Source organism: Pygocentrus nattereri, chromosome 5 (assembly GCF_015220715.1).
Source record: "Pygocentrus nattereri isolate fPygNat1 chromosome 5, fPygNat1.pri, whole genome shotgun sequence".
Classification (NCBI taxonomy): Eukaryota; Metazoa; Chordata; class Actinopteri; order Characiformes; family Serrasalmidae; genus Pygocentrus; species Pygocentrus nattereri.
In genome coordinates, this window is record NC_051215.1 from 25761336 (window position 1) to 25773893 (window position 12558).

At 37.5% G+C, this 12558-nt stretch overlaps 1 protein-coding gene across 2 annotated transcripts in view; it reads left to right on the forward strand.

The window, feature by feature from the left end:
• The window catches only part of LOC108425438 (CUB and sushi domain-containing protein 1), a 664112-nt gene that overhangs the window by 456329 nt on the left and 195225 nt on the right, over positions 1 to 12558 (forward strand). For both annotated transcript variants that reach the window (XM_017694090.2, XM_017694091.2), the window contains exons 19-20: positions 9561 to 9677; positions 10794 to 11009. In XM_017694090.2, the coding sequence (XP_017549579.2) occupies positions 9561 to 9677; positions 10794 to 11009 (333 nt within the window). The remainder of the gene's footprint in view (positions 1 to 9560; positions 9678 to 10793; positions 11010 to 12558) is intronic.

Genomic DNA, 12558 nt, shown 5'->3' on the forward strand with positions numbered 1-12558 from the left:
GCTACTTATCTTGCTAGTGAGTAGAAACAATTGATTGTGGTGAAGAAAACAAAGTCAAATATTACAAAAAAAAACAAACAAGAACAAGAAAATCACTGCCTACTGCTTCAAGCTATTAATAACAATCACCTATCAACTGTTACAATAGCAAAAATAGCAAATAATGTTACAGTAGCAGTTAAATGTGAGGCAAGCAATCTTGTGTTGTGTTTAATGCTCAAAAATGTATTCACCTTCTGACTATGGCAATGGGTGGGCAATTTTATAAGGATTTAGCTATAATGAATTTGGCTAATTGGTGGTCACCATCCTTTCTGTAGCCGTTTGTCTGGGCTGTAATGGTTGGCAGCTGGCCTGCAAAACCTGTATTCACTCTTTCACATTTGGGATATGTGACCGTAGCAGGAGGTGTCAAAGATTTAAGACAGTTTAGTTGTTTTCAGTGTTCTTTTTGCTCTTTTTGGTGTTTTGTGTTGATCTCCCACAGCAGTGGCTAATATAACTATATACTATGATTTCTTGGTCAACTCTGTTCTCCTTGTACACTAAATCAGTGGGATCTGTGATAAGCTCACATGGCTTATCTTTGCTATGCTGACGACACTCAATTCTTTTTTTTTCCCATCCACCTCAAAAATCTTATAGGAAATATCTGTCTTTCTGATATATTTTCATGGATAGAGACTCACCACATGAAACAGACCAGACTTATCTACCTTCGTGCAAAGCACTATACCGGAGCTTTCTATAACTGTTGACTCTGTCCATCTTGCAGGTCTCAATTTTGGAGTGATCTTAGATAACCATCTTCTTCAGGTTCCAGCTTCACAATATCAGATGAATATGATCATCTTCATTGTAGAGTTTGTTACTACTTGTTCGTACTCTAACCATCTCCAGACTGAGTGAATGCAAAGCTTTCCTTGTACACCATTTCTCCCCTATAGAGCATTCAGAATGGTCCCTATGCTCCAGAAGTTCTTCCGTGTGATAGCTCTGCTGAAAATCACTTCATTGTCCTCCTGTGACAGCAGAAATTAGATTCAACACTTGTTTTCACATTTAAAGCTTCAAAGGGTTCAGCTCTTGAACCTTAGTTTAGAGCCACACACTTGTACACCATTTAAGGTCTTACAGTTTCAGGCTCCTTATGAATGCAGCATTGTTGTAAGGGAAGGTCTTGCTGCCTTTTCCTCAGTCATGGAACAGATTTCCCCCCCTGAATTCAACACTGCATGGTTGCCCAGTTTTTTTAGTCACGGTCTAAAGATTCACATCCTCTGACAATTTCTCCACATTTACATATGGATAAGAGCAACTGTTAAATAAATGTATGCAAATATGAATGTAAACAAGCAATACTTTGCAAAAGTCAAAGACTACTCTTTCTTTATTTAATTTCCAGTAGAAACATGAGTTTCTGATGCTGAAAAATGTATAACTCATCCTTAATACAACAAATAATATGACTATCATAGTTTTCAGTATTTACTTTGTCCACACTTGACTTTTATTTCAGCTTCCATTCTTTTCAGGAGACTCACTTTGAGTTTCTCATAGAAATCTGCTGGGATATTTTCCACATTTCCAGAGTTCAGTTTTAGAAGTTAGTTGCAAGGATTCAAGATTTAAGAGTATAATGTTATGTGCACAGAGAAACACATGATAATGGAATTCTTTGTGCTCCCAGACAACAAATAAATATTTGAAGATTCTATTAATGCAACAGTATCAGGTTAAAAAACAAACAACAACAACACAAAAAAAAACGAATGCAGAAATTTGTACAGGGTGAGTCAAAAGTCACAGGACACCGTTTTATTTAATTTTTTTTGTTATCGACTTTTATCTCTGGGGTCATCTCAAACAAATTGTGTATGCTGAGAAAATCCGCAACAAACATCACCTTCAGCACCGCATCGTGGAGGCTTGTGACAGCATAAAAAATAAAATAAAATAAAACTATGTCCTGTGACTTTTGACTCACCCTGTATAAGTTAAATGCATACATTTAGTGTAACACACAGTACAGACTTTGTATGTGTAACGCTGGGGACCGAGGAGGCGGATGCATACACTGAGATAAGCGACTTTTATTGAGGGCAAATCCATGGTCGTGGTCATGACAGTCTAGGGCCAGATGGCCAACACGGAGAGATCGAAAGTCAGACATGACGAACAGAAACACAGAATCCGAACGATGCCAAAACATAAAACTTCGAACAGTACATACAGACATCCCAAACAGCACGTCAAACAATACATACATCAACAAAGACCTGTAACCATACAGGGGAAAAAACAGGGCTTAAATCCATGAGGGTAAATGAAGGGCAGACGGAAACACAGGTGGTGACAATCAGGAGTGGAGTCATGAAACAAGAGGGCAGGACTGAAAACCAAAACAAAGAAGCACATGGACAGGACTGGGAAGTAAACACAACACAAGCACATGGACAGGTCTAGGAAGGGCCAATCATGACAGTATGCTTGTAAGATGTGACAAAATCTAACAGACATCAGTTGTGCAATTGTTCAGTATATATTTCATGGCAGCTACTTAGTTATATTGCAAATTGCTGTGCTTGAAAGAACAAACATCTTCCTATCTGGGTGGTCAGTTTTGGTGTCTACCAGGTCTTGCGCGGTTGTTGTCTTATTTTCCTCTGTATCTTTCAATCTTTTTTTTTACTATAATTTTGAAAACTCCTTTTGACTTATTTTGACTTATTTTCCTTTGGCTTGCTGCTTCCTTATGCAGGTAGATTATCTCATAGCAAATCTCCTCAGAAACTTCTGATATTTAAACACCTCGTACTTTATGGATTTTTTGACTGGAAATGAAATAAGTGGCCTCTGATCTTTGCATGGTACTGTATGTGGTATCATTATTATGATAAATTACATCACCATACACTTTTCTGAATGTATTAAGGGTCCGTACTTCTAGAATTTTGAACAAATGCATTCTAAAAGTGACTGATTTAGACCAATTATAGAGAGCCTGCAAACAACAACGCTCCTGTGTCTCTTTATTTACATAATTGCAAACACTGGATTAAAAAAATCTATTGGGTTCATGGTTTAATAAAACTTATCATAGCACTACTGTATTGCTGGTGCATTGTATTTGTTCAAACCTGTTCACAAACCTCAGTAGCTTAGGCCGTGTTCACAGTTGGCAGGTTTGGTTTGATTAAAACAAAACCTCACGCAATTGTTCTGCTAGTGTGGTTCATTAGAGCAAATAAGAACACTGTCATTTGGACCCTGGTGCACTAAATGTGTGGACAGTGGACAGAGATGGCCAGCCTCAGAATAAACTGTCATCATTTCTCCACAGACATTCTGTACACGGAACAGATAAATTCATCTCTTCATGAGCTCTGAAGTGGTAAATATAGAATAGATAGTTTTGGTTTTAAACATGTCAGAGGCACGTTTAAAGCATTATAAAATACCCAGTCTACACACACATCACTGCACACATCAGTCATATTATATATTGATGAGCCACGTGTTCAACATTTTGTAAAAGCAGATACTCAGTGATTCACTCTGCTTCATGTCATGGAAAAACCATGGTAACTCTTGGCTCTCATGGTTTATGGCTTTAGAATATCACAAAACAGACCAAATAAGATCCACAGAAAACCTACAAGCTCCATAAGGCTTGTTTACATAAAATAGCATGAAGTTTGATGTCTGTTGATATTATCTCAGTTATTAATACTAAATGTACATTCTGAATCTGTTCATTTGTGACATTTTTGTTTATCTTTCGTCCACGTCTTTTAGCCCAATGTCAAGTATGTCAGTGTGAACATTAAGCAAACCAGCATTAAAGTGCAGTAATGTATCATTTTCTGCTTTGATCTCAACAAAAGAAGAGAAACTACAAATGTAAACACATCCTAAGGGAGCAATTGGCAAAACAGCCTCAGAAATTCATTCATATATACCAAGGTATGAAGATAGCAGTTTGATCTTTTCCGTTAAGATGTATTCAGGCTGTTTTGTGATCATTTTTTAAACAAATCGCACCACATGCTGTTGGTGTTCCCACTTGTTCTAAGAGACTGCACTAACAGAGGAACTGCACCATGGTTTGTTTTAATATGACCAAGCCTATGAAGGGTGTAAATATCAGGATGCTCATCCTCTATTGATCACCTACCATCTAGGTTTAATGGAGAATTCTACCCTACTTAAATTTTTAAGATGCACACAAACTCATTTAAAATGCTTTGAAGTGAAGTGCTCCACTTTAGAGAAATGTACAGAGTTAGAATTTTTCACAGTGGTGGTGTTGGGAACAAGGTGTCTGCAGAGTTTCATGCCTCTAAAAGCTCTCACAGAAAGTTGTTACGTGAAATGATGAAGAAAGCAGTGTCTGACACCCTAGACATTATTTTGAGAAGATTTTGGCCAAGAACGTATTGTAGAATCAGCGTAGAGTTAGACACAGGGGAGGCCATGTTTCCGCTACGAGAAATACTCTTTATTAAACATGTAAAGGGCATGAACCCAGGGGAGGTCACCACTAACTGTACACTTCACTAACTAAACCCACTCCACGACACAGAACACAATAAACACAGACTTTTAACTGCTGAACAAAAGCAGAAGTGCCAGCTGGTAGTGGGTCACTTCAGGTTGTTTAGAATCCTTTAAAATCTCAGGCTTATTACATACTAATGCTTATCATTCAGTAACTACAGGAACTACAATGCAAACAGTTTGAGCTATTTTTAGGTTATAGAAGTGTGTAATAAAACTTGGTCAGATAAGGGCTTAAAGCATTACTAAACAACTTTTTTTTCTTCCTGACATTACACATAAAAGTTTGGAAGACACATGTAGGTTTACTGGTGGATTTATATTGTACATATAAGTGACACTTTTTAATCCCACAAACGGGGAAATTTCACTTCCGCATTTACCCACCCATGAAGTGAAACACCACATACACACTAGGGGGCAGTGAGCACACTTGCCCGGAGCAGCAGGCAGCAATTTAGGGGTTAGGTGTCTTGCTCAAGGACACCTCAGTCATGGACTGTCGGCACTGGGGATCGATCCGGCAACCTTCCGGTCACAGTGCCAGTTCCCTAACCTCCAGCCCACGACTGCCCCATGTAATCTCTATATTAGTGTTGCAGACATCACAACCCCTGGTTCCTATCACGACCACTGTAGAAGTCTGACTCTAAGTTTTCTACAATGAGCTGTTTCTTTTTAAACCACTCTGGATGACTTTGTTTACATCTTAACCACTGAATAATGCAGAAAATCTTACAAATCTGTAGAATGCCCCATTAGATTGTGTGCTGTGGGTAATTAACAGCAATTTCGGTTTATTACAGTTCTGCCTGCATGTTACCGTGTAACAAAATGAAGTCAGCTTGTTCATTACACCATCTGTATTAATGGTGGCGTGAACCTACAGCTTGCCTTAGTATGTTTTGCACATGCGTCGTAGGTGTGCTTGTAAGTAGAATTGCCAGTTGATAAAGTTCAAAAGTCATGTAAAATGCTTCATTAGCTTATTACGTACTCAGTTCACCATGTATTTGCTTGCACACCAAGACTGTCCAAGTCTTCCAGAGATCAGTGTGTTATTTTCCTCAAACGTGAAGAGCTCTCTGCTCGTGTACTGTAGACACATGCTGGGGTGCTATGCCATTACTAGACTTTATTTGTCTCACAGTGAAAGAGCTATTCTTGCTGATTAACTTTCCATTGTGGCCTGGGGCGTATATGATAACTTGCACACCACGCAGCTCCATTTAATCACCAGCATCACTGTAGCCTGAAGAGCTGGGTGGGATCACTAGCGCGAACACCATACGCTTGCTTACCAAAAAAAATAAATAAATAAAAATAACGGTGCTATTTTGGGAAGAGTCCATGTCCAAGCACAACAAATCTGCGTTGTGCTATATTTGTTAGATTAGTTTCGGGATAAAATGCGGTGATCAGAGTCGTTTGAATTTTTATAGAAATAACAGTGTGTATGAGAGTCTGTGTGTGTGTTTGTGTATATATGTATGTATGTATGTATGTTTATATACAAACACAAAATGATTGTGTGCTTTGTACCAAAAAGGAGTCAGAATTCATTTTCCAACTTTTCTGTTTTTATTACTTTGCTTTATGACCTGCTTTGTATGTAAATGAGTGCTGTTCTGATTTGCTGCCCTGTATCGTGTTCAAAAAGCTTGGATTGAAGCATTCCTTGAAACTTTTGCATCAATGGGCAGGTGGGCAGGGCTGAAGTACTGTAGGTTGAACAGACTTGGTTTCTATATATGAACTGTGCAGACTGGGAAGTGAACAGGATCTTTTAGAAACTTTAGGAATGTTTACATGCAGTGTCAGAAAAGCAAATTTTGATCTTGCTTTTTGTTTTTCTATGATATGGGTCCTAATATGTTCTTCCTAAGTAAAGTAAATTTTCATTATATTCATAAGGCACATTTAATTGTTGTCTCCTATAGGATATAGGTTATTTGTCCAGAATCAGTTATATTATGTTTTTTTTTCCAAAGTTATAAGTTACATAAGATATGTTTTCAGCTTTAATGACACGTAATTTGCGTTTATTAAGGTAAATCTGATCAGTACCGAAGGACAGAAAAACGTTGAAGTTGAAAAAATTGTTGAAATGAAAGTAAACATTTTAAAAATGGATCCAAACAAGAGCTGCAAGTTATGAAGGAAATGTACAACAGGAAAAAGTCATTTTACTCTTATATTTGTGAAGCTCTTTAGAAGCTATATTATTAGAGGCTCACCTTTTCAGCCCTGCATGCCGGTTTCCTGGACACGGATTACGCATAACTTTGCACTAAATTTTGATGTCAGCTCAGTTTTAATGCATTCAAAATGATTTGAAACCTGTAATATCAGTTATTTGAGTACAATAGTGTGCATGCCCCAATATACAGAAATATGATTTACCACGCAGTCAGATTTTACATAAGTTTACAGTTAAATGTTTTTATTATTGTTTTCTTCTTTCTGTTTTTTCATATTTCTTTGTTAGCTTGTGTTCTGAGGCTCTTCTCATTCATTTAATCTCAGGCTGTTTTCCTCTCTAGTCATGTGCATGAGATTAAATAATGTCATATTTAATCGTGCTTTAATACATAAGCAGATTGGACAAACAATATTTTTTAATGTAGTGCTTGCAAAATTGCGCTACAAGCAAGGGCTAAATGTGAAGCCAGAGGAAACAGCCAATAGCAACAATCCTCCTTAGTGAAACCTAATTATTTGTTTATTTTTTATACAGTTTTGGACTAAAATGCTGTGTAAATGGAGATTCACCATTGGAAATTCTTTTTGGTCTAGGCTTAGTCTAACAGTCTAACACAAGTGTGAGGCTGATGTAAGGTCAAGAAATTGTTAAAGAACATCTTTTTTCAAGAGTACTCCTTGTTCTTAGACCTCTTTTTAAAGGAAAAGTTAAGAAAGAGAAGGCTTTTGAGGAATTACAGTTTCATTTAACATAAAAAGTTAAGAAACAGAAACACATTTAAGGATATTTTCTTTTTAGTCTCTTTTTTATCTGGCCTGTTATTTTTATGAATCTTGAGTATCAGGATTTTGTCTGGGTAGGGATCATCAAGATACAAGGCACCCAAGAAGAAATAAAAGCAATCATTCAAACTACTTTAAGAGGTGGCCTGAAATGTATTTTAGTCACCAGATATTAAGCGTTTTTGTTTCAACATGTTTTCACAATATATAAAGACATTTTTACAATATATGATACATATACATGTTGTGGTATTTTGAAACAATGCACTAGTAGAACCAAATTTAAAGCTTCACTATGTAAGATATTGTTAGATAAAAATAAGTAATGTTACTAAGTCAGGAGAAAAAACACACTAAAATATGATGCATACATTGCTGCAAGTGGCTCTCTAAAGCCTGAAATAATCATTTAAAAGTAAGATGTTGGGTCAAGAGTTTTATGGACCACATCATATGTCTTTATATAATACTGTCGCTCAAAAAGAAGGCCCGACTCAATGTTTAGGTCATAAAGGCAAAATCAACATTATACTGATGAACATATGATGACAGTAGTGGGCAATTCACTCACATCCTTCAACAAGTTTTAATTCTCTTTGAATTCTCTTTTAACACACATTGCAATTATCAGATTCATCCATTCGGGGAAGGGGTCCAGAGCACAATCCAAGTCACAGTGCACTTTTTTGTATGTTAAATGCAAATAACCATTTCCACCAGAGAGGTCACCAAATCCCCAAAACTAATGCTGTGTAGCTTCATAATAGCTATAAAAAAAGTCAACATTTTACATACTGTACTGCACTACATCCAATTGAAAAGAACTAAATATGCTCTTTTTCTTTAGGTGTAGGCAGTATCTATGTTATGCTTACTACAATAAACAAAATGTATCATGATAGTGATAAAATATTGTCATATTGCCTCCTTTAATAGGAGCAACGCCATGCAAAATTGTGATTTTCAAGTGACAGCCACCTAAAATGGAAATAACAGAGATGACCTGTTTGCATATTACATGCAGTATAGAAATCTGATGTCAATCCAACTAAGCAGAGACACCTTTAAGTGTAAATCATAAGATACAACCCACATAAAATAACCTGGCATGAACTCTTACTTTATTTTGAAGTAAACAGGAAAAGTAACCCACAGCCTACAACTCAAGGGCAGTCTGGGGCCTTTTTTCTTTTGAGTTTATGCTGAACTGGACTTTCATCTGTGGCTGATCACCTCACAAACATTGTAAATTTTCTTCTTAAAATGCAGTTTTGATGAAGATTCTGACATTTACCAGTGTTTTCTTATTTAGGATTTGTTCTTAGGTAAGAACAGAACCTACACACACTCAAGAGCACAGAGGGGTGAACCGTTCTGCGCTTTAAGGAGACGACATGAATCTGACGTAGACTTTTTCTTAGGAACTTTGTCAAGAAAAAATTTAAGAAAAAACTTGAAGATGAGCCCTAATGTTATGGCCTCCAACTGTTACTTGTTAGTAATTAACAGTTGGTTAAAGTCTCATCTACATTTCTGTTTTCTCTTTGTCAGTAGTGTTGTCTTTCTGAGTAACACTGGGAAGGAGTTAAAGTTTGTTTATGGAATTTATAAAGTGCATATTAGATTCTCAGTACCGAGGGATATTGTTTGCAGAGTCTGACCTAGATTTCCCTATCAAATCCGCCAGGACTCTTTTTTTAATGCTGCAATTTCTTTGAGTAATTTTCACCACAATTGGCATACTAATCAAATCCAATCTTAAGAGGCAGTCCAAGGCCGTGATCATTTGCATCTCTGTATTACCTTTTTTTAGTTAGCAAAATAAGAAGATTGATATGTAAAGCTATACATGAATAATTACAGAGCATCCGTGTCCCAGACTGCACTCCAGGTGTTAGGAGAATGGCGGGGAGCCCTTGTTTCAAATAAACCTATACTGAAATTGTGCTTTGAACTTACCCATCAATAATTGAAAACTGTATCCATGCTTTTTTCCCCTTCTTCTTTCTCTTTAGCTTTGTGTGGTGGTTATGTCTACGGAAAAACTGGGACCATCCTGTCTCCTGGTTTTCCAGATTTCTATCCGAACTCATTGAACTGCACATGGACCATAGAAGTTTCTCATGGGAAAGGTAAGATGAGAGAAAGAGTGAAGATTATAAATGGCTGATAATTGTAGACGCTTTGATGACCCTCTTTCCCTCCACCCTCATCAGAACTATCAAAACCCAATTACTGTGATTGTATATGCATCTAAGGATAGCAATCCAGTTGCACTGATTTTGGAATATTAGAACTGATTGTAATCAATTACAATAATACTAAATACAGTATTTCGCCCGAATGAAATCATTAAATCCAATGAATACATTTCATTTTAATTGAACCTTGTCGTTTCTTTGAAAACAGATGAGCTGAAAATGGAAAGCTTGGTACATTTGGATCATTATAAAAAACTCACAACATGTCCATAAATACCATAATCAACATCACCGTGTCATAATCAACATGTAGATAAACAATATTCATATCATTTAGTAGGTCAATTGGTGCTCAAAATGGAGCAATAAAAAGTGAGTAGAGTTCATTTTTCTGTTTTAATGTTTTTTTATGTGTTTCTTATTATGGATATTTATAATTTTTTCACTTTTTGTAATCAGAAAAAAATGAATTTGTATTACTTTTAACTGTTAAATCCATTAGCTTAATGTTTTCCTTATAAACTATAAGGACGAGAACCTAAACAACTAAATGTTCAGTGGCAAAAAACACAGAACCCTGTCTTGTGATAATAAGATCAAATTGCTGTTTTTTCCAAAAAAAATATAAATATATTTATTTTTTAAGTGTCAGCATATGTTAGTGAAAATAACCCTTTATTATCTACACCCCAGTACTGTCTAAATAGTTCCACTAGTCAAAATAAATCAGTACCAAAATATTGCATCAAATGATGGTGAAATTTGAGATCACGATGCACTGAATAATTTCCTAAAGAATCGTAATCCAATCAAATCATTATGAGGTCAGAGATTTACAGCCCTGCAAAATTACCCTTGATAAGAAATTTACACTCGAATGTTCCCTTGCTGCTTTATTATCCGGCACCCCGTTGGGGGCGATGCGGATTTTTCCTCTTTTCTTCTTGCCGGTCCCGTGCACCCACCACAGCCTCACTGTGGGTAGGGAAAAAGCACAGCCTCCGGCGTGTGACGGACGGTGTGCTAATCTCATCTCTCGCTCTGCAGGGGTGCAGCTGGTCTTCCACACGTTCCACCTGGAGGACTCTCATGATTACCTCCTCATTACTGAAGACGGGAACTTCGCTGAGCCTGTGGCCCGCCTCACGGGTTCCGTGCTGCCGCCCTCTGTGAAGGCCGGCCTGTTTGGCAACTTCAGCGCCCAGATCCGCTTCATCTCTGACTTCTCAATGTCTTATGAGGGCTTCAACATCACCTTCTCAGGTAGGTTCTTGCTCGCTGTTGCCATGACAGCTAATCTCATTGCTTTTCTGAAAAGTGAAAAACTATTTTGGCAGTCTTTGAGAATTTGACCTTATCGTTAATTCAACCGAACATCAGCTTAACTTTTATGTAGCCTTAAAAACACTTCAACTCACTTTAACCCTCACCTTAACCACAACTTAACCAAAAAGCAATCCTAGCTCTAAACTTGTTTTAACCCCAACACTAAGCAGTACTGACGGGTGAAAATGAACCAAATGAGTCGTTATTGAACCCATGTCATGAAAAAACACATTTTTGGACTAAAAGAGTTTGATGTGGTACGTAAACATTGTTACTCATTTCAAAACGAGTCACTCATTCAGTCTGTACAGTTCATGTATGGAAACTGTTTTGACCATTTAACCATTTTGAATGCACTCTTCTTGTGATGTGATGAGAAACCTATTCATTTACATATATATCTGTCCATTCTACCTACATCAGTTTAGCTCCACCCACTTATACTGAGGTTATAAGTAGTGTTTTTTTGAATAAGGCACAATACATGATAGCCTGGAAAAAAAATATGTCATCTACATATACAAGTCTAGAACAGCCTATTTTAATTCTAAGGGACAAAGAGAGGTTGGTAATTTGTCAAGTAAAAATGAATTATGACTGTATTTGTACATAAACACAAACATAAAACTACGCAGTTATACATTATAAGTGGACCTCAGGAAGAAATTGAAATGCAAGAACAACATAGGATGTGGGCCCTTTAAAGCAATCATTTGGCAGTATGATTTACACAATTTATCACTTAAAGTTAATCATTTAAGATTAAGATATTTTGTGCCTGAAATTTCTTTAGATTTGCGCACAACTGCCTTATATTGTTAGCATGTAATTGGAGTTTATAGCTGCTAGGTTAGCGCTGTGGAAACTGCCTTGTATATGTGGTTCCTGACACTGTAACACATACTGTCATATATGAAAGTAGAACAAAGTAGATTACATAGCTGTTTGGGGCAGTCATGGGCTGGAGGTTAGGGATCTGGCCTTGTGACCGGAAGGTCGCCGGTTTGATCCCCAGGGCCGACAGTCCATGACTGAGGTGTCCTTGAGCAAGACACCTAACCCCCAACTGCTCCCCAGGCGCCGTGGATAGGGCTGCCCACCACTCTGGGCAAGTGTGCTCACTGCCCCCTAGTGTGTGTGTTCACAAGTGTGTATGTGGTGTTTCACTTCACGGATGGGTTAAATGCGGAGGTGGAATTTCCCCGGTTGTGGGATCAAAAAAGTATCACTTAATCACTTAAAACAGAAGTGCCTGGGGCTTCTGAGAGGCACAACCATTGGTCCTATCATCAGGAGATCGCAAGTTCAATCCTTTGTGATGCCCTAGTTCTCCATGGTTGGAAGAGAACGTAATTGGCCTTGCTCTCTCTGAATGGGAAGGATGGTCCTTCCCCTCTACCACCCCACTACCCCCCATTTTAGCGATGTTAGCTAATCTGTTAGCTAATGCAGCAGAATTAGCAGTTAGCATTTCTCCTCCAATCAT